The following is a 27,258-nucleotide window of genomic DNA, read 5'->3' on the forward strand; positions in this document are numbered from 1 at the left end:
ACAGCAAATGTAGTCATAAGAACTTGCCCAGAAGGTATGAATAAGCAAGCTATGAAGTGTAATAACTCTGAAGGAAATTTAAACTTTTTTTTTTGTTTACATGGGCAGTACAATTTCATCAACTGGAAGAATCCAACAAGAATTACAGAGAGAATCTGTATAGCTGGGAAATTTAATCAGAATTGGAGATAGCATCTGGAATTTTTAAATGTCAGAAAATATTAAAGTAATGTTATATGAAACATGTTACTTGCCTGTTTTGACATACAGACTGCCTAAAGAGATGCAGATTAAAAGCAGTATCCTAGTGACAAAGTTTTACTAGATATTAAGAAATGATAAGGAATAAAAGGAAACAAAAACAGACAGGACTGGAAAGTCAAAATGCTGCAAGAGAAACTGGTGAAATTAAGGATACAGTAGTTGACACTGAGATTTTGTCAGAGCATTTGAAGTGAAGATGTTGAATGAATAACCATTTAGGAGGTAAAGGAGTAGGTGCAAAGACCAAGTTAGAGAAAATATTCTTATTTAATGACACTATCAGCAGCTCAGAGCATATAGCATTGAATGGCAGGATGATCAGGGTCATTACCTAATCTAAGAAACTATCATCAGAAAGCATAACAGCATTTATTTGATAAAAGAGGGTAATAAGATTAATGTTAGGATTACATAAAAAAATCACCTAGAAATAAATTTAAAAAACTTAACATTCTCCATAAAATCTTCTCGGGTGATGAGCCACGACAATTGGTTAAAAGAACAAACCGACGTTTCAGGGACACTGATGAGAAGTGGCTTAAAAGAAGAAAGCTCCAAATTACGTAGTTTTGTGGATGAAAATCCTCAGTTTAAAATCAAACAAAAGGCAAGAAACAGAAGCAAAAACAAAGAAAGTCCCATGTAATGTCTAAGAATAGAAGGAAGAACCTTCAAAACTTAAAGAAAAATGTATCTGAGACAAACCTGTCATAGCTTTCTATAAAAACTGACTTGAAACTTACCACCCAACAGCATTTCTTGTAGCAGACTATCAATGCGTGCCACACCAAACAACTTGGCAAACTGGATCTGTTCAATCATCTGCCATGTGATGGATTGCAGGGCAGGCAGTGTGAGGAGGATTTCTCCAAATCGGCCTCTTGAGTCATATTGTCGGTCACTGATATAATCTTCTAAATTTATCTGGATCTGATAACGCAGACCCTTAATTCTGTTTGAATCACTCAAACCTTTTGCATCTGAAAGTTAAATAGAACAATTAAATGAATTATTACCTGTATGTCTATGATAGAACTTCTGTCATGTAAATGTGAAGAATTTTCATTTTTATTGTAAAGCAACATTGCCAGCTGATCTCAGGATGTAAATTTTATATAGTTTTCAGTAAGTAAATCAGGATAGACTACGAGCTGGACAGCGGAGACTTGATACCTAGTAGGAACAGTAATTTACTCCTTCACCAGAACCATACCAGCTCTAGGGTTCACCCAGCCTCTTATTCAGTGGGAATCAAGGAATTTGTTCCTAGAGGCAAAGTGCCTGGAATGTGAAGTTGTGAATTTAACCACTCACCTCCACCTATTGCTGAGGTCTAAAATGTGTGGAGTTCTGCTTCTCTGTCTTTGTGGTATGGTACGTAGACACAGGCAACTTTAATTTTACCTTCTATATATTTATTGGTATTGGTATTATTGTCTCCTATGAGTTCATTTGGTTCTTAACTTATAAACCAGAATTGAAAATCAATTTGCAGAGTATAGTGCAAGAGCTCAATTTTATACCATATTATATAAATTGCACCATTAATACCAGCATGACAACTTTACAAAATAAATGTTTTGACTCATTTCTTTGTTAATTGTAAAGTATTGATTCTGATCTAGGTCTTGGTCTGTCTATTAAGCCTCTTTACATGAGGATTTTCAGACTAATTTGGTATATATTGGTTTGCCAGTTATGCTATATGTGCTATAAATGTCAGAACTCATGATTCTGTAAACCTAAATTTTAGGCAAAGATTTTAAATTTTAAAAGTCTTCATGTCATTCTTACAGCAAAATACATACATGCATGATTTCATAATCATCCCAGTATATTTTCAATCATAATGTTCTTACCTATTCAGAATACAAGGTCTTTCTTTGTGGAAGTAATACATGTTAATTGCTAGGTATAATTCATCTGAAGAGAATGACTCTAAACTTCAGTGGAGAGGGAAGTAATTATTTTCCACCTGTACAATTGCTTTTACCTTTCCAGCTGTTTACTGTCAGTACACAGTATTTAAAATTAAATACAAAACAGACCAAGTGCAAAGTACACAAATACTGCTGTTGAACATGTGTAGCATCACCTAGTAGAATATATGATGCACATAACTAAAATGGCAAGAGATAAGACATGAAATATGCACAGATAAAAGCATGAAATACAAAAGTGGCTAGGAGTGTAAAGAAGAAATAGTGACCAATAACAAGAGAAACAGGGCAGTATATACATATGAAGCAGTCAGGAAGACTAAATAAACAACACGAACAAATCTGTAAAAATGAAAATTAGTATGTGGACTAATTTAATGACAGTTGAAAAGTGTTTTGATTAAGATTTTAGTGTGCATAAATAATCATAGAAATAAGAGATGTTTTAAAATAATGGACCTTCAATTAGAAAGTTCTTTATTGCATGGATCTGTGAAGATGTCTAAGGGACAGATGAAGGATGTAGGGTGAAAAGAATAAACTAAGGTTTTAGAACATCAAATGCATAAATTAATTGTCAACAGTATAGTGGTCTGGAGAATATAAAGTTCACGTATAATAATGCTGTCTATCAGAAGTTAAAATATGTATTGATCTTGAACATATATTTGATATAAGCATTTTAAAATAAAAAACATATTTGGTGCAGAATACTTAAATCTGCATTTGAATGCCTGGTACAGTGAATGTGTTAAGAAGTGTTTGAAATGGCTTGCAGATTACATATGAGATAAAACTATTGTGTTAAAAAATATATGTTAATTACTTCATCTTGTAATTGTGCATGGACACCAGACAGTTCCTATATTCCTTGTTACTTACTTGGGTCGAAGAAGACAATGGCCTTGAGGCAGGCAAATTCTGTGTCATCTATCTGCACTTCTGTCATTGGTTTGACTAGCTCGTCCATGACACGGGTCCCAACACGACTGATGTCTAAGTCTGGTGACAACCCAGAATCTGAAATGTATCTTCTCTTATTTTAGAAATGAAAATGGGACCATCAGGACAATATTCATGACTGGTAACTTGTACCAGTTGTAATAAACCAGTTATAATAATTACTTTCTGTGTATATATGAGAATACATGTGTAAACATTTATGCACAAGCCTCATTTAATCAGGACTACAGACACTGGACATCTTTACTTCTAGCATTAAGAAGAAACTTATTTGGCAACCACAAAACTGAAATCCTGTGCTTCCTACATAGTTTTTGTAGTCTAATACTATTGTAGAGTATAGGCAGTTAATGAAGCATGTTTACCTGGACTGTGTCGGCCAATGATACAGTTGTTCCCTAGCAGCAGGACATCTTTGAGGTGCATGGAGCGACGTGCCAATCCAAGCAGGAGGTGTTCTCCTGCATGTGCTCGTAACAAGGCCACCTGGAACCAACATGGTAGTGAAAATCAGTTTGCCATATACTAGTCCACTTCGAATGTTAGTATGCCTTCTCTGAATATCATTGGTATATGTGATTCAGACCTTAACTAGGCTGGTAGGGAAGTTTTGCATTCATTATATTAGAATCAGATTAATGAAAACTTGTTTAATTTCTGTGATATACATTACAATTGATAGAAAATCGTAACAGAAACAGATAAGTAACATTTCAGGAGCCACTGATACATCAAATATTGTGATTAAAAATTAATATTCTGAGTAATTACAGTTTTAAATAAAGAAATATGAATAATAAACACTCCAATGTGTAATTATAAAACGTAAGAGAGAACTTTCTCAAAAGTATCAATATTGAGGCAGCAACAATTTAAAAAACAATGCAAAAGATGAGATGACAAAATGAGGTTGAACAAAATCTCCTTGTTACTACCATACATTGTGAACTATTGTTCAGTGTGTAGGAATATATTTGTTAATTCAAAATGTCACAGTTCACTGATGCAGAAATTGGTCCTTTCTTGTGCTCACAGTTTTAGACTTTTCAAGTGGTGTGTACCTGATCATCCAGTGGTAGTTCTGTGAAAGCTGGGATGTATTTGGCCCACTCTACAAGAATCAATAACTGCTGTTTCATTGAGTCACATACATCGTTGATGTTGGCAATCTGTTTGTTTGATAAATTGTATTCACTATCTGGAGAATTCATCTGCAACAAAGGAATACTGTCTGAGAACTTAAGTTCATTCTTGTTGTACATTTACCTATGCACATTCCTACACCACATGAATTATATTAAAACTGGAGCAACAGTTTGCAAGTATCATTAGACTTATTTATTTCTGTGCTTCCAATTTTAAAATGTGTTTATTTGTGTACTAGTGATGGAGTATGGAGGTGCACCTACAGTTTTCTCACAGTCTTTCTAAAATTTAATTTTTGACAGCTTACATGTAATGATTTATGAAAATGGTCTGTCAAGGAAAGTACCACTCTCTACTTCTTGACTTCTTTATAAAAGCATTACATAAGCAAACATTTTTTCTGAAAAACTGAGTAGACTCTTATGTGAAGTCAACTGGCAACAAAAGCTGGCACTTTTCTCCCCTCACGCCATTTAAACTATAAACTAACGGTGTTTCTGTGGCATGGCATAGTATCTTGTCTATCCCATTCACATAACTGCAGGGTCATACAATAGATCACATGACATGAGGTCTAACAATTGTTATCACAGTTTCTTCTACTCCATTGCTCTGAATACTTGCTGCTACCACTCTATCTGGTGACAAAATTATTATTTCACAGCAAAGAATTTGAGTGCTGTACCTACACAGTCTTGTGAATTATGATGTAAAATATTGTAAAACAACAAAAATTAGTCACTTGCTATAGCCATTATAGTGCAAAGGAAATTAGATATCATGTTACCAGTTTTTTATGCACTGATACACAGTACTAGCACCTTTTCCATAGAATATGAAGAACTGGTAACACATTAAAATTGTTTGTGTTACACCACACTGATGTGGCACATCTGTACCCCACATATTTTACATACCTCAAGTGCTGCACCAACCTGACGTGAAAGCATCTCTGCATTTAGCAAGGATGCACATGATAGACCATTTCCTGATGCTTGTTCCTCGTAACTTGGCCTCCGAGAACTGATACGATCTCGCTCATTTTGTACCGCTGAAAGTAACAGGAAAATTCTATGACAGTAGATCATATAATCATAATATACACATTAAATTATAAACATGGCAGTGGTGTAAAAGTCTGAAGTTACATCTAACAAACTTGACATATTCAGAATTGTATTATTATATCTTTATTTTCATTGTTATGAACATTATCTTATATCTCGTTTTGCTTTCTCAGGAGTGAGAATAGATAACTGTAAGAAATAGTTAATTTAGAGTGTTGTGTATGTGAAACATTTTGAAAAAATGTACAAACTGACAAATGGAGGATATAATTAATACATAACAAGGGTCTTGTTATTGTTACAGTACTCAAATCAATAATTGGCTTCTTTGAAGCTGGATATAATTTAAATTAATGAATGAATATGAGCAGTGGGTTAAAAAATAATCCAAGCATTTCTTTGCTGTTACAGTGAATGTAATCAGGTTGAGAATTTTTTAGTTAAGTGTGTTAGCTACTAAAAGTGGAATTGAAATTTCTGATAGGCTGCTGACTTGCCTATAAAGCAGAAAGGTGTGAACTTAGCTGAATCTATTAACCCCTTCCATAATTAATTTTTTTAATGATACAAAAAACTTTTTTTTCTCATATGGAATATACCCATACAAATGAAATTGATATGTGTTTTGATGACAAATATTAATTATATTGTACAAAATGTTTTTAATTCTAATGATTATTATCCTGATTTCATTTTGGCCATGTTTTGTTTATATCACTTTCTATTGTTTGTAAAATTTAACTTCTTTACAATCATAGCACACAAATGATAACTGCAGCTGGAGCAGGAACTTAATGATATGTGCTACAGAAGTATAAATGTCCTTTCTATTTGTATGTGATCTAGCATAAAAATATTTTGATGCAAATGACTTATGAAAGTACAGCAATCTGTCATTTACTGATGTATAGAGTCGTATATATGTATTGCCTTTATGACCTGAATTAAATCAGTTAATGGGATGGAAGAAAAGATTGTTCCATATTAACTCGGGTTATTATTTTATTGCAAAACTCAATCCAAAATATCTCTAAAATGAGAATTTTGATTCACTGCATAAACAAAGGTTATAGTGGGAAATCAAACTTCTGTATGCATTTGTTTCATATTATAAAATATTAACTAATTCATTCTCTTGCAGTAGACTGCAAAGGTTCAGTGCCACTAATACCAGAACCAGCCATTTAACTCAATTCTGAGCCATTTTCATCCACCTCCCATCCCCACAACCTCTTTCTCTATGATCCATCTTAATATCTTCTTAATCTTCCAAGTTACCGCCTACCTAGCTGTATACATTTCTTGTCTACAATATCATTGAACCCAAAGTATTAAATACGATATCCTTTCACTAACATTTGCTATATAATAATATATTGTTTATATTCTTCAGTGCAGGAGTGTAGTTACAGATAATAGTTTTACTAATCAATCAATAGTAATGCTATGGATTTAACTGTATAACATTTGTTCTCCTTGTATTTTTCTACACTAATTTGAGGCCACAGTTGTTATTATCAGCCACTGAAGTGCTTCATTATCTTATCTCCCCTAACTTTAATACTACCTCAGCCACTGCCATATTAATTTATTTACTGAATGTGCACACAGCTAATTACAATAAAATCTCTCATAACTGTCACTTCTTTACAGCAAACAATATTGTATCTAGCAGACTACATTACATTAATGGTCAGAGGTAGTAGTAGAGTTACTCATATGTTTAGGCACCATGCCATAAAGGTATACACAGGGCATACAGATAGTTTTGTGCATTCAAGTGGTTAGCACCAACTAGATACAGGTGAGAGGTTCATCCTATGGTCACTGATGAAAGAGCACCAGGTATTCACTGGGTGGGTGGGCCTCACAGCTACTGTAGGCAAGACTATTAAAGGAAAAATCCCTGTCCCTGCTGAGAATCATGTATCAACTGCTGTGGTTATGCAGCATCAAATGAAATACAAGGTCTGATCAACAAGTATCAAGATTGAATTCATATATCATGCAGATGCAGTAATGTATTCTGACATTTTACTGCATATCAGGGCTTCTTTACAGCAAATCCATTGCTTCAGTTATTCATGGTCAGTGTTTAAATTCTAAGTGTGAATTATGAATAGGGAAGGATGTGGTGGAAAGCAGTCAGAACATCTTTTAAGGCACTATTTTGGCTCCAGAATGGAAGGACTGAGGAAACCACCAACATCCTTATTCACTTTGGTGAAGGGTTGTATAAGAAGCTCACCATGTAAAATAATGTTACTTAAACTGTGCCAAAGATATGATCCAATAGAAACTATCAAAATAGTAGATACTGAATTATATTTATTTAATGTAAGTCTTGTGTGAATGTCAGTGAATGGCCCCCTTCCAGTCTAAATGTTAAAAGACATTCCCATTTAAATTACGATTCCTGGTCTTTGTTCTGATTCTGTTTCTTGGGTTATTCATCTTAACATGAAAAAATTAATTTTGTGTGTGTTTGTGTGCATATGCACCATTCAGCACATTTTCTGACAAACAGACTGGCTTGTTAATCATCAGTTGTATGACGAATCTTGTGTTAACAGGTTCTGTTTTGCTTCTGTTCAATAATTTGTACTTGTTCTGTTTAGAGGTTCTAAGTTCTGTTGGGTATTTTTTATACATATCTTTTGTGAAGTGTAGAACAATGACAATGCTCATTCAGTAACAGTATCATATTATTATTCTTTATTATGTAAACTAAATAAAAAAGTAAAGCTGTCCCACTATATGCCATGTAGGCGCTTGGGGGGGGGGGGGGAAGAGGAGGTATAGCTCCTACTCATTCTTGACCTTGGCACTGGATGGGGGTGAGTGGTCAGCATCATGCCCCAGCTGTGCTTTACCCCCAGGAAAGGACACCGGTACCCATTAAATAGGAGGCTGGGTGGGCCCCAGAACCAGTCTGGACGCAGAGGCAAGAGGAAAAATCTTGTTCCCCTGTCAGGGATCGAACTCCGGTCATCTAGTCTGTAGCCAGTCGCTATACTGACTGAGCTACACTGGCTGACATCTTTTCTTAATGTGAAATGAAAAGTGCTGGATTTTTATTTGCACAATATTCCTTTTCAGAAGTTCATTGGCCTTGAACTGACCCTATATGTAATAGTACAATTGGATAAAAACTTCTTAGATCAACAACATTTTAGGTAGCAGTAATAAGTGACAGGTTACAAACAAATGAAAGATTATGATAACAATTGGTTACTGTGACAAAATAATATATATAATAAGAATGAAGGATTAAAAAATATTGAGGCAGTAGCCATTTAACAAAGAAACAACAGCACAGACTTGTGATGTGATGGTACAGGGCTGAACAAGATCTTACTGTTAATTGCCACATGTTATGAACTGTTGTTAAATGTGTAGAATACATCTGCATTGATTCATGGCAGACATAGACTCACATAAGTACTGAGTTTGTAACTTAAGTGCGTGTGTGTGTGTGTGTGTGTGTGTGTGTGTGTATGTATGTATGCATGTGTGTGTATATATATATATATATATATATATATATATATATATATACACATATCTTACCTTCCTTCTTCATTCCAGCCTTGAAGCATTTACGTAATCTACAGTAACGGCATTGATTTCTTTTGTCCTTATCTACAATACAGCTCCTGCTGAATCTGCAAACAAACAACAATATCTTTACATTATAAGCAATGATGACTGATAAACTGTGTGGCTTATATTCTGAAAAATAAAATGTTTGAGATAAAATAAAATTTGATAACATGTGAGAACCTATTACATGTAGTCCTCTTTCATTTACAGTTTGTCACTATCCAGTACCTGTATTTTGGTTTAACAGACTATATATTCAACCCATGAAACAATGAGTGTACTTTATTGAATAATACATAAATAGTATCAAGTTACTTAGTTTTGACTGTGATGATTATTAATACAAAATGGAGGCTGGTGGAATCATTGCAGTTGGAATTGTTTGATATTGCTTGAAGCCAAATTTACAGGGTAGTTTTGCAATTTTAAACTCCATTTCTAAAATATCTCTGACAGTGTAAGGAAATTATTTTTATTCTGTAATTCTGTGCTGTCTTCACACAATGTGTCTGCATAGTATTTCCTTCTGTTTTCATATACACTAATCTTTTTAACTATGTTACAGGTTTTCAGTTTCTCACTTATATCAGTAATTTCTATCTCTCTGTGTGTATATCCAGATAAGGCTGTAATCCTCATTTTGGTGCATCTATTCTTATTTTGAAGATTGCTGTGAAAATCTCAAATCCTACATATTTTTATTTTGTTTCTATCACTCCTTGTATGTGTTTGACTTCTGTTTCTGTAAATTGTTTCAGTGTGCTGTCACAAGGTGTCAGGTGGGCTACAAATGTTTATGAGGAATTGTATATTTGAATGTTATAATTAGAAAAAAATCTTATTTTCCATAATTATAATTTATAATACGTTTGCGCATGCACACACACAGAGGTTTATCGATAGTTTTATTCAGCATGTGTTGTTATGTTTTGATATGCCTGCATTCTAAAAGAGCAAGGATTTATATCTAGATACATATTATGGCCATGCATAGTTTCATCATGTGAAACTCTATGGTGTGCCATCATGTGTCTTTGACAAATTAGGGTGTGCTGCAGGTGAGAAAAGGTTGTGGAACAGTGAATTATTACAGTTGTACTTATTGAAGTTTTCATTTTATTTTGTAAATCTGTCTCAACATCTGGGTTTATTAAATGTAGTAAATATTTGAATTTATATATATGTTCTATTGGTTTATTATCTAGTACAGTCTTACATCTTACTTATTCTTTCCTTGTATATGTACATCATATTGTTCCATTAATAATTTTACTAAATAATGATTTATTTGTAATTCATCATCTGTTTCCACAATAACTATACGATTATATGCGTGCAATAAATGCTATTTTTTATTACAGTAATTCTTATTAATTTGTATTAATTATTTGGGGTTTCTCTGAAGGAACTATAACTAGAAGAGGAAGTTCATTTATGAAAGGGTGATCATCTGTATAGGAACATTGTTTATTTATGCTTGTATCTTTAATAAAGTACAATTCAGTTAACTGATTTTAAAATACTGTAGGTCTGTGTGGTATAGATATCTCTCAGTGTGACACCTGCACATTACAGTGGTGGGACACGAGGTTATTTATAGGGTTTTTGAAAACAAAGCACTGAGGAAATTTCTGACTTAAGAGAGGGGAAGTAACAGCAGGAGAAAGTCGTAATGAGGTGAGTTATAATATATACTCTCCACCTGATGTTAGGGTGATTAAATCATGGAGGATAACCAGGGATCAAGCATGTGGCATAAATGAGAAATGCATACATAGTTTGATCAAAGAGCCTTAAGGGAAAGAGACCACTTGAGAAACCTAGACATAAATGGGAGGATAATTTTAAAATGGATCTTAAAAGATTGGGTTTTAGATATGGATTGCATTCAACTGGTTCAGGATCAGCTATGGACTTCTGTGAACGCAGTAACGAACCCTCCGATCCTTGAAAGTGGAAAATTTCTTGTTCATCTGAACAATTATAAACTTTTCATGAAAGACTGTACACTATGCAGTTAGTTAGTTACTTATGGAAATGTTACATTATGTCTAGTTATCAGACCTTGAACAGAAGTGAGACATGCTAATGTTACCCGTTTCCATTTCCTGTTATAGGATATGAATACATTTGTTTCTGCTCACCTGCATGTGTATAAATGGTTCTTGCGGACTGAGCGCCTGAAGAAGCCCTTGCAACCATCACAAGAGGCTGCACCATAATGCTTGCCAGTTGCACGGTCACCACATATGGCACACTGTTGGCTGATGACACCCGAGCCTGTCTGCAGACTGGCGTGGAGAGATGAGTTCCCTGCCATCTGCAGCTCTGTGTCTGCTGGACATAAACCATAATTTGGTAAGTGCTTGATCATGCATATCTTACTTCCAAGCTTGCCTTCATGTGATGAATCCTGTTTTCATCAACGAGCCTTTGTGATTGACTCAAGGCATTATGACCTTTGCATCTAATGGAATGATGGAATACAGGTATTTTTATGTTTAGTTTAAAGTTTTATTTGCATGGTTTTATATACTAACTAGTAAAAAACAAATGCAGTTGAGTTGACTATAAGCACATTTTATCAATCCATAAATTGTGTCAGCAAAACAGGGTCACCAATATACTTGAATATGCAAATGAAGTTTAAAGACTGAAATGTGTGTATACAAAAATGTTGATCCCATTTGGATGTTATTGTTGTGCAGAAAACTGGTTGATCTCAATTGGATATAATCATTTCAAAGATTTTCAGAAATGTGCTAGTTAGCTTACAAGGGTCAAGGTCAAGTTAACATAATGGAGACAGTAATTCGCCCAGATTTTATCTGCCTCTAATGTAAACAAATTTACATGCCATATTTCATGCTTTGGAGCCTGCAGAATAAACCTCTGCATAAGTTGTGAAAAGTAATCATAAAACCAAGTCTTGTATGCTGGCCATTAACGAGAAGCCAAAATGTCAGAATAGATGTAACAGGTGTTTTCTAACTAGCTGCTGGATACTAACTACTTTATCACAAGTGTCATACAGACATATGAAAGAAATTTATTCTAAGAATGTGAGAATTTTTAACATGGAAAGTTTAAAAATGGAAAATTCCTATATCTCATGTCCATCGAAAGACAAGAGATAATAAGAAAATCAAAGAATTTGATGAAGCTAGTTTAAGCATTTTATTCATCCCTTGCACGAAATGTGTACTTTTATCTCACTGTTTCTATCTTCTGTCTCTGGAACTACAAAATGGGTTTAATTTAAGATAATATTAATGGCCCATGCTGAAAGCTACAGCAAATTTAATTGTAGTATGTACCAGACCAGTTTAAACCTTACTTAATTAAATTACTTTATTTTTTTTCCCACATGTACATGCCACAAAATATTTAACTATGTCATATTGAAATATTTTACCATATGGTGAATATTTATCAAAATACAGATGACATGAATGATTGTCATTTTCACCCAGATAGATAATATGCGAACATATTGTCTAAGAAAATGATCACTGCACTAATTCGTCATTACGTGACAGTTTCTTTTCTTGTAACTCTCCTGTCATATGTAGTCTACATAACGTAATGAGATTAAAGTGGATTGTGTAAGATAAACAATGTTATATCTCCATCCTATAGAAATATGTTCCATAAATGTATGATTTGAGGTTTTCACAGCGGTGAGTATGAAGATTTCTGTCTTCTGGGTTGTTGCGCTGTGTAGTCTGGTAGATGTTAACCAACGTTTCAGAGGTCATACTGCCTCCGTCATCAGGGCGATGAATGGTAAACATCTACCATACTACACAGCACACAACTCAGAAGACAGAAATCTTGATGTTCCATAAACATATAGTTTTTATAACACTTATTTTGTTAGGAGTTGAATAAGTGTTTCAGATGAGTTCTTTGCAATTTTGTACAGTTTGCAGGACATGATGTGTGTTTATGGCAAATAAATAATAATAAAAGCTGTCAAATCACAAGTAGGCCTTCTACACTATTCAATCACATATTAGTTTTTCCTGTATTTCAATAAATATATAGCTTAAGAGTATAAAGTACACTGTCTAGAAATTGTTTTTAATAATGAGCCAATGTGAATATATAAAGTTTGATTGGAGATTCACGTGTACAAGGGAACAACCTGTTGAAATCAATAGGACATATAATGGGACTATCACTGCTTGCTCATATCAGTTACAACTAACGCCATGTAGTCACTCTGAATATGGCTGGGAAAATAGAATCATATAGTCCAGGGACATTTACCCCTTTGAAGCCAAAAATCGGCTAAATAATGTACAGAGTGTTTCTAAATTATGTGGCATAAATGATGGGGAGCTGTTGGTCGTCAGTATGAGTCAAGAAAATCCAAAGTTGATATGCTCGAAAACGTTTATGTAAATATTTACAGAGGGTCGAAGTTCAAGGGTGCAATGTTCCAGCAGCTTCGAAATGCGAGGTGCTTGATTCTGGGAGGAGTTACTTGTTACACAAGTTCAAAAGATGCTCGAAATGTCCTTGATGGGCAGGTGCACTGTCGTGCAAGAACCAAATCCGTTGTCGTGTTCGAAACGAAACATCGTCCAAGAACTGAGGCAGATGTCATACGGAGGAATCACAGGTACCGTGAACCAGTAAGTTTCACCGGTAAAATAAACTGACCAGTGAGATGATCTCCTAAGATTCTGGCCCAGCGTTTAACAGTTTCGCGCGTCATGCTCACTGAACCAGCTTCCAACCTAAAATGCTCTTGAAATGTTATCTTTTGTAACATCTTACAGAAGCATTTCTGGACCCATGTCCGTTGGACATTTTTAACTCATACTGACGCTCTGAAGCACCCCGATCATTTATGGCACAATTTACAAGTATTCTGTATAAATATTCAGTCCATTACTAAAAAAATGTTTCCATTGCAATGACCAGTTGGTTGAAACTGCTTATGGAAGTAACCGCGGTTTGGTCTGGAAGTCATGAAACCTGTAAATACAATCTGTAGGCAAAATTCAGAGTTCCTGATTATTACGGCTGGTGGTACATCGGTTACCACCCGGCTTTAAAGGTTTGAAGTAATGAAATGGCGATTAATTAAATTGTGTGTGTAGCGGTGTTGTGATCCCCTGTTTATTTAAATGATGTATAGTGAAATAAACAGTTGGACTGATTTTGTCAATCTGTGTAATGTCAAAATCTTAAGCACGGAAAATATTCCTTATTATTCGGAAACACGACAAATCATTATTACGCCGATGTCGAAATTCTATCACTCAGTATAGCCTAAATATTGTGCTGAAGGATTTTAACGTCAGTTTCTTTCATCTGTTTCGCGCACTTTTCTGATGTTAGCCTGCATTAAGGGCAGTGAATCAGTCTAAATGGGGAAGAGGTTATACACGTGGAAGGACAATTCAACAATTCAACGAACTTCTGGTGTAGAGTCGATATATTTTGTTTTCTGGGATTTGAACCGACGGAGATTCCGGTTTCGTTCGATTGCCTCGGTGAGAAATAATGCCGTTTTTCATGAACATGATGTACTTTATTCAAACAGAACGCTCATTACTGGTCGTTGTACAAGTCTAGCTGTAGATCGATGTAGGGCTAAGTATCTCGATAACTGAAACTGGTCGATCCTGTTACATTTACGAACATAATGCCCCATAATGGGAGACAGCCACTTTTGTATATTAGAACTGTGCCAGGAAGGGAGAGGATGCTCATCTTAACCTAGTGCGCCCGTTTCTTTATAAATGAGACTCTGGTAACTGAGCCAGGGTGTTTCTGAGTCAATATGTAGCTACAGAGGACAGCGCCTTTCAAATAATTTTAACTTATCGGTGCTCGTAATTAGATAGTGGTTCTCACTGCCCGTTGACCGCCTTTCCCCCTCTTTCCCCTACCATGTTCTTTTGGGTTGTGACGCCGTGTAAACTCTTAGGCGGATACCAACGTTTTGTGCTTCCATCTTCGGCCCCAGGTGAACAACATCGCCTTCGCCGTCAGTTCTCTTAAGAAATAGCTCATTTTATAAAATTGGTGCAAGACAAGAAACTTATATTAAGATATGTAACTTTAATTTCAAATATGTTTCTGCATAGCGTATTTACCGACGTACAAGGAAAAATAATGTCTGATCTAATACAGTGTGTAGCATTAGCATTTCAGTAATAGTGCACTCTTGTGTTTGCAGTAAATTTATATTAAGTAAAGCATCCCACTAACGCCATGTAGGCGCATTGGGGGAGTGGAGGTATAGCTCCTACTTTTTCTTGACCTCGGTACTAGATGGGATAAGTGGTCAGCAGCACGCCCCGGCCGGCTTTACACCCGGGAAAGGACCCCGGTACCCATTGGATAGGAGGCTGGGTGGGCCCCTGAGCCGGCCAACTTACGTACCCCATTGGAATGCTCCTTTTCATTATAGTTTATCCAATATTAACACATTAAACCCGGTTACTTCTGGTCTTTTGTGTTCGTTAAAATACCTGGTAATCACATTTGAAAATCTTTTTAACGCACTTGCATATACGAGAAGCACTAAGAATGGAAGTGATTGTATCTTCTACTGCGAAACGTACACTTCAGACCAAGGAACTTGAAAGCAACGGACGGGGCTATCCGTCTACTATTCCACAAACATGCAGCCCACGAGTACTTAGTCAATATAACTCATAAGTGATTACCTCGACAATGTCTTCCCGCCGGGCATTATTTTCGACTTTGATCCATAACAACATGGATTCAAGCCATTGCGTTTGCAGTCCAGAGGTCAGTGATTGGCATTTGTTCTTATAATTGGGCTAAGTCATGTTCGATAGAGGATGAAAAATAAATTATGTCTGTAATATTTAACTTGTCGAGTGTAGCATCATGGCGTCCGGGCCGGAGTGGTCTCGATTACTTTGTGTATTAAAACTACGCGGTTTAAGAACTTACGAAAACCACGAACAGCCTTAGTCATGATTGTTGTCTCCTGGGCTGAAATTCAACCCACGTACCTTCCCTATTCGAAGGAGGAGTCTTCATTGTACCGCGATGTTATGGTTCGGAGCTGTTAATGGAGTGAGCAGATCCTGCACTCAGCTATGCAGCTGAGTCTAAGGACAGATGTTACATCGTCTTTTTGGCAAACAGTATTTACTTTGGAGTAAATATTAAATCACTAGTGTAAGAAGCCCGTTGAAATTCGACGGGAGACGATTTCGTTCGTATCTTCAATTCTCATCTTGTCTTCCTTTACTTTATTCATGTCATATCTTTGTCTCCCTCCCTAATTTATCCATATTCCTTCCCTATCCCTCTCACACTCAGTCTCGTCGACCCATATTTCCCTTCGTGTTACTGTATCCCATAAGATGTCTATAGGTAAAAGCTAGATGCCGTTCAGATTCGAATCTTGGTCGGGTTACAGATGCCCTGAGGTCTTCATGTGTTATTTTCTGGGCCTGCCGTGACAAATACTGAGACCTTCCAATAAATCACAGACATATTTGTCCAAGCCGTACGAAATTTGAGGTTCTCACGGCGTGAAAATGTCTTTGGGTTATGATGTCTTGTGGAAATGTAGTTCAGTACGACGTAGGACGAACATACTGTCTACATGCACAAGTTTCCGCGGCGTTACAACCATAATATCATCATGGACCATATACTCACTTTTCATACCATATTGTTTGAATTTAAAGAACGCCATTAAATTCCATGTCATTCGTTCTGGCTGCACTATTAGACAAGTTGAACAAAAAGAAAGATCAGTTGCTGCGGCCTTATGTAAGTTTGACCTTGGTTTTTGATGGCCGCACACCTTGAGAAAGGAGAAGTTCTGTTAGTTGGTCAAAACTGAAAGGAAGGGACATACGTAATCGCTGCAAAGTCAATTAAAACATACTTGTTGACGTCTGGACTCTGCGAAGAAGTGTTTGATTAGCTTATTACCAACGTCTGAGCGCAAGTACCAGAACCTTAAATAAGTACAGTCAGTAGTTGTCGAATCTCTTGAAACCGCCTTTTAGTACCGAAATGGCTGTTTTAACTTTACTGCTGTGTGGAAAATGACTTCTTAACTAGAATCTAGTTATTAGATAGTGTGGAAAATACATTTTTGTATATCTAAGTTTGCCTCCATGAACGCGGCAGTGATTGTTCTGTTTTTGGAAAACACCTTTTCTTTCCACACACAAACGCGGCTAATTGCCCGAGAAGATTTTATTGAATGTATTCGCCGCGAAAGTCTCAAATCCTGTAACTTGATAATTCCTTAAACATTTTTCGAGACTAAGCATAATTATATCATGACACAGAGTTTAGAATCCTGTGTTTGAATCCCATTGAGATATCAAACCTAATGGCCAATGCCGGTCTCCGCTTGTATATGTTCACAAGTAAACCTACTTCTAATACACACAAACTCCTCATTTGACGAACTCTCAGTTTAAGTCTCGTCTAAACATATTTTCCCCTTCATTTAAATTTCAAGCCCTCGTTCACTGTAATTATAATTTATTTTACAAAAAATATATTATGTTACATATTTATACTTCCCAGTACTATTATTTATAAAAGTATGTACCGTGTGCAGTCAACGGATCTCTATTTATAAACTTTCATTATAGAAATTCATATTCGTTTAACTAATAACTTCCATTTCGTAAAACGAAAAGTAGCATACGAGGTGCGATCGGAAAGTTTCAAGACTGCGCCTATAAAAACCCGTACACTTATCTCAGGTATTAAATTCATCCATCACCCTCGAAGTAGTTCCCCTGGGAGTGAACACAACGATCCCAGCGCCGCTGCCAAGCCTGGAAGCATCCCTGGAAATCTTTCTTTGTCAGCCTGTCAAGCACCATCTGCGATTCTGCCTGAATCTCTTCTATCGTCTCAAATCTCCTTCCCTTTAGCTGAATTTTCATCTTTGGGAAGAGGAAGAAGTCACACGGCGAATAAGGAGGGTGCGGGATGACGGCCATGGTGTTTGAGGCCAAAAACTGCCGAACTTTGAGGGCGGTGTGCGCTGGCGCGTTGTCATGATGCGTCGCATGTGGAGTTCTTCCTTTAGAATCAGCTGACAGGTCCCATAACCTATCCCAACAATGTCGCACAAGTCGTTGATGGTACGACGTCGATCTTCGTGAATGGCCTGCCGAATCTTCGTAACATCATCATCGACAGAGGTTCGGCCATTTTTAAAACGTGAATGCCACACAAAAGTTTGTGCACGACCCATTGCGGACTCCCCAAATGCTTGCTTTAGCATTTCATAGGTTTCCGTAGCCGTTTTGGCGAGTCTTTGGCAAAATTTGATGCACACGCCATTCCGAAATCGCAGGAGGGTCGGTGTAATGCACTACCAAAACGCCCTTAACTAAGAAACAAATGCTAATTCGATGATGCCGGCTGGCACACTGATTCACTATGAATGTAGGCCGCACCCCCTAGCGGCAGAAGTCCGTACTACATCCGGTTCGCCCTCTATTGACACAGTCTTGAAACTTTCCGATCGCACCTCGCATATCATAAATGATTACTGATACAATTATTAGTCATTAATATATGGTAAACTGTATATGTCTCCATTTTACCCTTACATCTCAAACTTACTAGCTATATCTTTAGTAAGTTCACACAAGTTATTCACTGTTTCGTTCGTTAAAACCTCAAGTACTTCTGCATAGTTCATAGAGACTTCTCCATGTTTAAAACGTTGATATTGAAAAACTGGACAATGTAACTATGCTAATCTCTTATTTTTACAATTAAGATTAGATAAGATAATTCAAGATAACTTGGTATCTGTGAAAAACAAAGATTACCAGTATTCTTGTTTACATTTAAATTTCAATTAATGCCCAATTGTGGTGAATAGTGACAAATTAAATTGAAGTTCACGATTATATCACGAGACGTTTCAGTTTGGGAAGTTCTTGCCGTAATTCAGGTCAGAATCTTTTGGCTCATCGTTTTCTGTCTAAACGCAAGATTCAAATATGCATAGTAATATTTTTGTCTGTTGTGTGACTGAAATTTCGACCCTCATTCTAAGGTAAGAATACACAGTGTGTTTAGGAACAACGTGTTGAGGAAAATACCTGGTGCTAAGAGACAGGTGAAGTATCAGAATAGAAGAGAAAATTACAGAGTGAAGAATTTTATAGTTTCTCCCCTACTCTTACTTATCAGGGTCGGAGCATTTATGTTAACTGTGTTAGCCCGGCTAACACTTTGAAAAATGAAGAATTAAAAAGTCTTGTCTTATTTTCGTGGTTCAGTGGTACTCGATAGCCACTGGAACACAGCAGAACCAAACAGATAAAATGTATCGTTAGTCAGCTACAGTCAGCCCTTTCGCGGCGTGCGTAAGCCTCAACTAGCTGGCTAACAACGCTTGGCTATATGGAGCTATCATCTGTGCTGACTAACGATACATATTATCTGATCAGTTCTGGTGTGTTTTAGTGTAGGAAATACCACTGAACCACGAAAGTGTGATAAAAGATTTTTAGTGTTAGTTTTTCAAAGTGTCAGCAGGACTAGATCGGTTGACATGTGATTTCAATTGTAGGGAATGAAGTCGCAGGACATGTATCACGTATGGAAGAGAAGAGTTTCAAAAGTGTTCTAGTCTGGAAACCTCAATAGAAGAGACCACGTAGAAGACCTACTACGAGTAGTTGGGAGGATAATATTAAAACAGATCTCACTGTAAATAGTATGCGAAGATGTTGACTAGATTTAACTGGTTCTTTTTACGACCTAATGGTGGGATTTTGTAACGCATGGAATTTCTTGACTAGCTGATCAACAACTATAAATATTTCAAGGAAGACTATGTACAATGGAGTTAGTAGTTGTGATTTACCTTCTAAGCTGCAATGCTGAATGCTTTCACATATTGTCTTCCCTGTAGCAGAACTGCGGACCATCATGGCTGTTGCGTCAGGTTGCATTTCGGCACTATTTCCTCCGGTAAGCCTACTGCGAGCCTTTATTAATCCGTTTTTATTTACCACCGTAAGTTATTGTTTCTCGCCCTGAATCCTAGTTTCGGTTTCAGAAGGGCGCGCCAGTAGTTTACTGGGTTTATGGCTTCTAATTTAGACCACAAAAGGCGGTTGTACTCCAGAGATGCTTCCGCAGTGTGTCGGTAGGTTGCGCTCTGCGTCAAACTCTCGTTGCGTCTAAAGTCTACCGCGTCCAGCAACAGCATCAGCATCGTCACCATCCTCATCCAACTTCACACCAGATAACTACGTCATTCTTGCAAACGCAATCCCGTAAAGTTACTTAATAAATTTATAATTACGTATGCGTGTCCTTGTGGCTGGTAAAGTGTACACGGACTTGATGTCGCTGTGTTTATGCCCGGCTCCAGACTACGTCATAATACAGAAAACGAGATAGAAACAGAAGTTTCTGTCTGGTCTCATAATAAGACACTAGTCTTATTTTAAAATGCAGTCTGATTTGTTGTCTGTTACGAGTTATCAACGTGTTTTATCTTTCTGACCCTTGGACGTCTTCAGTCGAAAACGAAGTAAAGTCTCTCCCCCCTACACTCGTATGCGATGTCTTAAGACATTACTTGCTCTGTGTTTCTGGTATTGTGGCGATGGGGTGAGACTGTCTCTGTGAAAGTGGGCCTCTAACGGACCCTTTGTCCATCCCTCAACATGGTAAATGATCTCCGTGAATTAACAACATATCAATTACGGAGGAAATTCAGAACAGGATAATCAGACGAGGTAGACAAGTTCCAAGAATTCTGTACCTCTTATCTGGTAGTGAGTGGACTGAGTTATGAAAAAAATTACCTGCCCGTGTCTTGAATGGTACCCTGGTCATCGACCTCGCAGCCAGCCTGTGTACTGTATTAGTATAATTTATTAGGATGAGATGAAAGAGTGATTATGAATAGCGAACTAGAAACGATGGACCAGTTATCTAATCCAATGTATTATTCCGATATTCATCTGAGAATAACTGGGCAAAAGCAACGAAAAACACTGTTCATGTTAATGAAGATTAAAATTGAAGTCAGGGACTTGGAGTCGAGTCAACCTGATGGTCCTTTCAGCGAAGAGGAAGAACGAGGTTTCCTGCTACCTCCATCTGAATATAAGCTAGAGGTAAAATTGTCCGTGTACTTAATCAAACACCGTGCCATGTAGAGGTTTAGGGGAACCTCGATTCCACATGAATGTGGTGGTCAGCTTCACGCTCTGATCGGAGGAAAAACCCTTTATCCGTTGTGTAGGAGGCTAGCTGCCCACAGATCGTGTCTAAATGTGATGTTCCCTGCATTCTAGTGACGAGACATGAACATATAAGTTACCTGGCTCTCACTGCATCGATGCGTAGACTACCCTCCTTATTAACTCCTGACGGACCTTCTGTGTTTAAAGTTTATGATGAAGATGATAATGATGATGATGATGATGTCTTTAATGATGAAGGTGGCTGTCTTCTTGTATTATTTGAAGTTCTCACAGCGGTGAGTACGAAGATGGCTGTCTTCTGGGTTGTACTGCCGTATAGTCTGGTAGAAGTTTACCGACGATTCAGAGGGTCTTGCTGCCTCCATTATTAGGGTGCCCTGCTGATGGAGGCAGCAAGCACCTTTGAATCGTCGGTAAACTTCTACCAGACTACGCGGCACTACAACCCAGAAGACGAATATGAAAGTGGTTTATTGTTTATCATTAATAGTTCTCTTTCTTAATGAATAGATAATGGAGTTCAGTGCAACTTATGATTGTTATCACTAAGTCTGCTTGAATTGAAATTTGGCCTTGTCAAGTGTATTTACATAAACCGGTTTGTATGTGTGTGTGTGTACACACGAACATATAGACCTGTACAGGCATACATTTTGTTTACATTCTAGGGAAATATATGAGACTTATTAACAATTTTTAAAGGAATCTTCATGCCCTGCCTCCCGTATGTATTTATCAACTGACGCTGTAGTTACTGCCATTTTGTCGGTCATTCGGCTACGTGGCACGCACAATTCGCTGTTCTTCAACGTTAATCACCGTATACATAGAACTGTCATTATATTTCTATCATGAGGCAGTCGAATTCATCGGTTTGATTTTGCCATCACAACGACATCTATTTCAAGACTTCTCTTCCCTTGATGTTTTCGGAATAACATTTTGAACGCCTTTCTATTTTCCCACATGTACTGCATGTCTTGCGAATTTCTTTGTGTCTTTATGTTGTTTTAAGGCAAATTTTCACAATTAGAGTTGTCTTTTATTGTTTTCCCCTGATTCCATTATTTCATTTTAGTTGATTATCGTCTTATAACTTGTAGTTTGTTCTTAAACTGGACGGTATTTGTGAAACATCATATAAACAGGTCGTAGGTCGCTGCATTGGCTACAGCTGTTGAAATGAAAGAGAGGGATGTTGAATTACCTCCCCTCTAGCGCTTGACGAAGTATTACAACGCGTCCCAACCTGCAGTCAGTAAAGTCCCTTACGTTGTCTATTTGTAGTGTTTTCTGCGGGTTTTTTCTTCGTTTGTTGTTAATGTTTTATAAGTATTTGGTTTTGGTGCGTATCGAAGAATGTTTTCGAAAACCATAATTTTAAGGGTCTCTTTACTTTAGGTCACAAATGACCATTTAGACTGTTTGTGTATGTGAGTAGTTTTACAGGCTTTGAGAAAGCTTGATGCACAGTAATTGAATGAGAAAATCCTTTTCACTTTGATTAAATTTAAGTGTCGCTTCACCTAAACACCTAATTGATTTATTCAGAGGCGTCTGACACATTTTTATGGAAATTATATTATACGCATATTTACGCATGTTTCATTCATCTTTAATAAATTTATGGACTATTTTACAGACTAACAATAAAAACACTTATATTTTCTCCATCCAAAGCATTGACCAACCTCCTCCTGCCGCCCTACCATGTAGTTCATATCGGCTCGTTTTACAACACGTTGCACATACGTACAGGCACTATGCGTAAACGACAGCACGTTTTTAAATTCTACTTAAAGAATGCATATTTCCATTTATGTTCTTTCAGGTATACTAAGGGGCAAGTGTTCAAGACGAGAAGTGCTACAAGTAGAAGCTGTCGACAACTGAGAACATCTCGTCAAATTTTAAATACCGCGAACAGTAACACCACGACCGTTTTCCATCTGAAATGTATTTGATGTGTCAGATTTCCATCTTACATCTGTCTGCATGTCGAGGACCTGATGATTTTCAAAGTAATCCTGGTAAGTGAACCACTGTTACTTTTAAACCTTTCCTTGCTATACACGAAATATCTCGCCTGAAAACGGCGATCTCTCTGGTATGAATATATTTGGTATTTTGTAACACCAATAACTGCACCTCTCGATCTGTCAACAGTTTCCGAAAACACAAAGATTTGCGACGCCACAAATATCTAACTAATGCTTGCTTGCTGCACTCGCATTTTGCAGATTTTTCTTCGACCGAGAATGCAAATTGAACTGATTTGCAGAAAATTTCACGTCATATTATTAGCTTCACAGCATACTTTATCATAATCTGAAAATGTGTAAAGCTTTGGTGTACGAGTATTTTCAACCTTTCACGTCTATAAACTACGCTCATCTCCATCTCGACTGTGAATGAAGGAGAAACCCGAGAATACAATTCAGTTCGTCACCTGTACGTAAATTTTAGCATGTTTACCGTAAACCACCAAACATGTAGCTTCGTCAAAATCCGTTCAATAGTTCTGGAAGTGAAACATGTGGACATATGGAGACGACATTATATATTTATTATGCTAATTTTGCTCAGATACAGCATAAACAGCAACTGTCTTCGCGTGGGGCGAAAAATAGCACAAGAGTTTAGGGAGCATTTGAGATTCTCATGGCGGTGAATACGAAAATGGCTGTCTTCTATATTGTAGCGTAGTCTACACGGCGCTACAGCCCAGAAGACAGTCATCTTAGGAGTTCAGGAATTTTAGAACACGTTGTTGTGACATACGGAAAGACACTTTCAGGATACGGAGTACTCACCCACAAAGAACAGTAGTTATTGCCGGTTTTATGCTACAGAGCACGTTTAGCTTGTAGGAGCGTCTCCTTACACATAGCAACTACCTGGAAATAAACAGCCCAGCAACTGTTATCGTATGGCGGAAGTATCATTCGCTTTAAATTCTTATTTTGCAATGAGTCTGCGTTATCAGGATGAAAATCAACGTTGCAGTCTGAAATATGGTACATGCAAATTCATTCGATGTTTCTGTAGTTAAACCGAAATTCACACTCGAATATTTTATGACTGTTGCTTCGTATTCGGGAAGTCCCGGGTTCTAATCTCAATCCGGGACTGGATATGAATCGCTTACATGGACGTAATCGGCCTACTCACGAGGAACAGATGAAGATTCCCGATCAACATTAAAACAGTCAGTCAGTGTCTGACGATTAACACGAAGCTAAGACTGCTTGTAACTCTTCACGTGGCCATTACGTTTTGAGATTAGACTTATCAAGTTGACCCGGATGGTAGGAATACTTGCCCGGAGTAGAAAAAGATGGCAGTATTGAGGATATATCACGAGCTAGGGTCGTGAGTCGAGTCCAAACTCCATAGAGGCCATGATCCCGTGTTCGAACACAGTTGTGGAAGTGGAAACAAATCAATTTGTGATTGATGCAACATCACCTCTTCTCCTCAATCGATACGAGATTCTTCCGACATTTATAGCCGTTGCATCATTATTCAGAAAAAAAGATGAGTGCTTCGGGATTCACCAGGTCATAGATACGAGATCAAGTGACAGGATTTAGACCGACTAATAAGTCTGTTCTATGCTGTTACAGTTTAAAATCTTATTCCTTTCAGACTAGAATTCACAATTTTACGAGTCACATCGTTGCATATTTCTCATCAGTATTTTAATTGCATTTTGGCCACAAGTGTATACCACAGGCTTGGGAAGGTGAAAAAGGAAAACGAGAGAATAACTTTAACAAATTTATGTCGCTACCAGATTCTTGTTGTTTAAGAAATCACTTCCAACGCATTTGCCTTTTCCTATTTTCTTCGGTCTTGAACGATTATATTGTGTTAATGAGGGCAGCGTGTATTGGAAGGGACTTGCCTGGGATGAGAACTTCGGCGGTCGTGGCCTATTTAGAACAAAGTTAGCATTATCCTGAAGAAGCAGAGGAAACCAATAGTCATAAGAGATGAAATGCGAACCCGAGAGGTTTGGTTGTTTTTTTCCAGTTTATTAAAGACAATTCCAAACTGTGTGAGATTTGAAGTTTTCACGGCCCTGAGGATAATGACGCTGTTCTTCTGGGTTTTTAAGCTGTGTTGACTCATCGGAGGATGCCAGCGTTTAGGAGGAACATCCTGTCTCCATCTTCGGGGCTGAAACCGACAAGTCTACACTTCGCCAAAACCCAGTAGAAGATCATCACCAATTTTAAGCTGCATTGGTTGGAGGAATGACTTAATGAACTGTGAAGGAAACAGTCTTGACTTCTTTAAACGTACCATCTCAGCATTTGTCAGAAAGCAAGTTTCAGGACACTTTTTCGGCATTTGTCCGGAGACACTGGGAAAACCACAATATCTGGATTGCCGATAACGTGACTGAAATTTAGACCATATGCTTTCTGAATACAAATCTACGGAGTTACCGCTACACCAGCCTGCCCGAATGAGACTTATCAAATGGCACGATGTGATAGGCTTGCAGTTTACTTTTGGGCTAAGCTAAACTTTTACTTCGTCTACATCTTTGAGCTCATAAATAGATTTTCACATTTTTGTTACATTTGTATTAGAATGTGTTTTTATCCACTTTAATTAATTTTAAGCATAATTTTACATCACAACTTAAATTAACTTTGCATTCTTATAAAAAAAGAAATAGACTTGCATAGAAATTGTATTATTTCAATATACAGGGTGAGTCAGAAGTATGTTTACAAACTTCTTGTGCGTGTTCCAGGATCAAAAATAATAAAAAATATTCCTATGAACATGGGGTCGCAAATGTTTCATTTTCGAAATAATAGTCAAAAATAAGTTTCAGTGAATTGACTTTATATCAAAGTGAATCCAGCTTCCAGCAAAGATTTTCAATTAACGTTTGGGCAGGAATTGTTGGCGACATGCTTATTGGTCCACACCATCGCGTCTAACAGGACCTTCGTATTGGTGATTCTTAAGGAGACACTTGCCACGTCTCCTTGAAGATGCACCACTGAATACAAGAAGACAAATGTGGTTTATGCATGACAGAGCCCCAGCACACTTCTCCCATCGCGTCAGATATCATCTCAATGAACGGTACCCTCAGCGATGGATTGGGCGTGGTGGCCCAGTAGCATGGCCACCGAGGTCACCGGACCTGACTCCATTGGACTTTTATCTGTGGGGTCCGTCGTTTATGGAACACCCATAAACAATGATGACGACCTATGGGAACGTGTGCAGAAAGCATGCCAGATGATTCGAGGAAACCCTGGTGTGTACCAACGAATTCGTCGTACTCGTGCATGTGTGGAGAATGGAGGAACAACCTTTGAGCATGTTATAAAGAAAATATCCCTGTCCTTATACTTGGCAATAAAGGCATACCTTGAAAATTATGTTTGGCTATTATTTCGAAAATGAAACATTTGTGACCCCGTGTTCATAGGAACATTTTTTCCTATTTTTGATCCTGGAACACGCACACGAAGTTTGTAAACATACTTCTGACTCACCTGTATTTTAAAGAAATCTTTTAATTTTCCGGAGGCCTACTTCGATGTGAGGGCCTCACTAAGCCCTATTTTTCGACATGCAAAATGGTTGCTTATTTGACATGTTCTCTTAAGAGTTACAACTTTAATCTAAACGTTCTTTGACATACACAATATTTATGGATAATACAAATATATTTAGGCAAGCGTGTAACTTAGGTGTTATCCTGTTTAAGTTCAGTTTAATTTTTATAAAGTTTCACAGCAACCAATTTCGCCAAGATCTGTTTATCCATAACTTTCTTTCCACGCGTTTCTGGCGAGGCAGATACAAATACTCACTAACGCATAGTTACGAAACGCACTTCAAACAAGTGATTTTTTTATTTGACCTTCAATTGGCCTCTTTGAATGTGAAAGTCAAACCCTTTAAATGTTAGGTATAACTAGGTAACTGCCTAAAGTGTTCTGTTTGAGTAGTTGATGGTTATTACGCTAATCAAAAAAGAAAAATCACTGTTATGGGACCCCAAGGTCTAAACTTATC

The 27,258-nt window shown here is 37.2% G+C and overlaps 2 protein-coding genes across 11 annotated transcripts in view; one reads left to right on the forward strand and one right to left on the reverse strand.

Moving 5' to 3' along the window:
- Psf3 (DNA replication complex GINS protein Psf3) overlaps positions 1-27,258 on the forward strand; it is a 121,160-nt gene that overhangs the window by 21,607 nt on the left and 72,295 nt on the right. The window contains exons 5-7 of one of the 4 annotated variants that reach the window (XR_015533793.1): positions 11,101-11,341; positions 23,036-23,234; positions 25,325-26,615. The gene's annotated coding sequence lies outside the window, so the exon portion shown is untranslated. Of the gene's footprint in view, positions 1-108; positions 3,035-9,741; positions 10,160-11,100; positions 11,342-23,035; positions 23,235-25,324; positions 26,616-27,258 lie in introns of those variants that run through there. The other 3 variants (XR_015533792.1, XM_022069271.2, XM_022069270.2) reach the window with 3 other exon arrangements.
- Hnf4 (Hepatocyte nuclear factor 4) overlaps positions 1-27,258 on the reverse strand; it is a 113,009-nt gene that overhangs the window by 13,515 nt on the left and 72,236 nt on the right. For 3 of the 7 annotated variants that reach the window (XM_087343531.1, XM_087343536.1, XM_087343537.1), the window contains exons 2-8: positions 11,128-11,317; positions 8,951-9,045; positions 5,231-5,364; positions 4,229-4,378; positions 3,533-3,653; positions 3,087-3,224; positions 1,008-1,244 (exon numbers count right to left, since the gene is read on the reverse strand). In XM_087343531.1, the coding sequence (XP_087199657.1) occupies positions 1,008-1,244; positions 3,087-3,224; positions 3,533-3,653; positions 4,229-4,378; positions 5,231-5,364; positions 8,951-9,045; positions 11,128-11,317 (1,065 nt within the window). Of the gene's footprint in view, positions 1-1,007; positions 1,245-3,086; positions 3,225-3,532; positions 3,654-4,228; positions 4,379-5,230; positions 5,365-8,950; positions 9,046-11,127; positions 11,321-19,847; positions 20,567-27,258 lie in introns of those variants that run through there. The other 4 variants (XM_087343530.1, XM_087343535.1, XM_087343532.1 and 1 more) reach the window with 3 other exon arrangements.

Source organism: Zootermopsis nevadensis, unplaced genomic scaffold (assembly GCF_977971745.1).
Source record: "Zootermopsis nevadensis isolate Lab colony 2312 unplaced genomic scaffold, Znev_1.0 Znev_ptg000006l, whole genome shotgun sequence".
Taxonomy (NCBI): Eukaryota; Metazoa; Arthropoda; class Insecta; order Blattodea; family Termopsidae; genus Zootermopsis; species Zootermopsis nevadensis.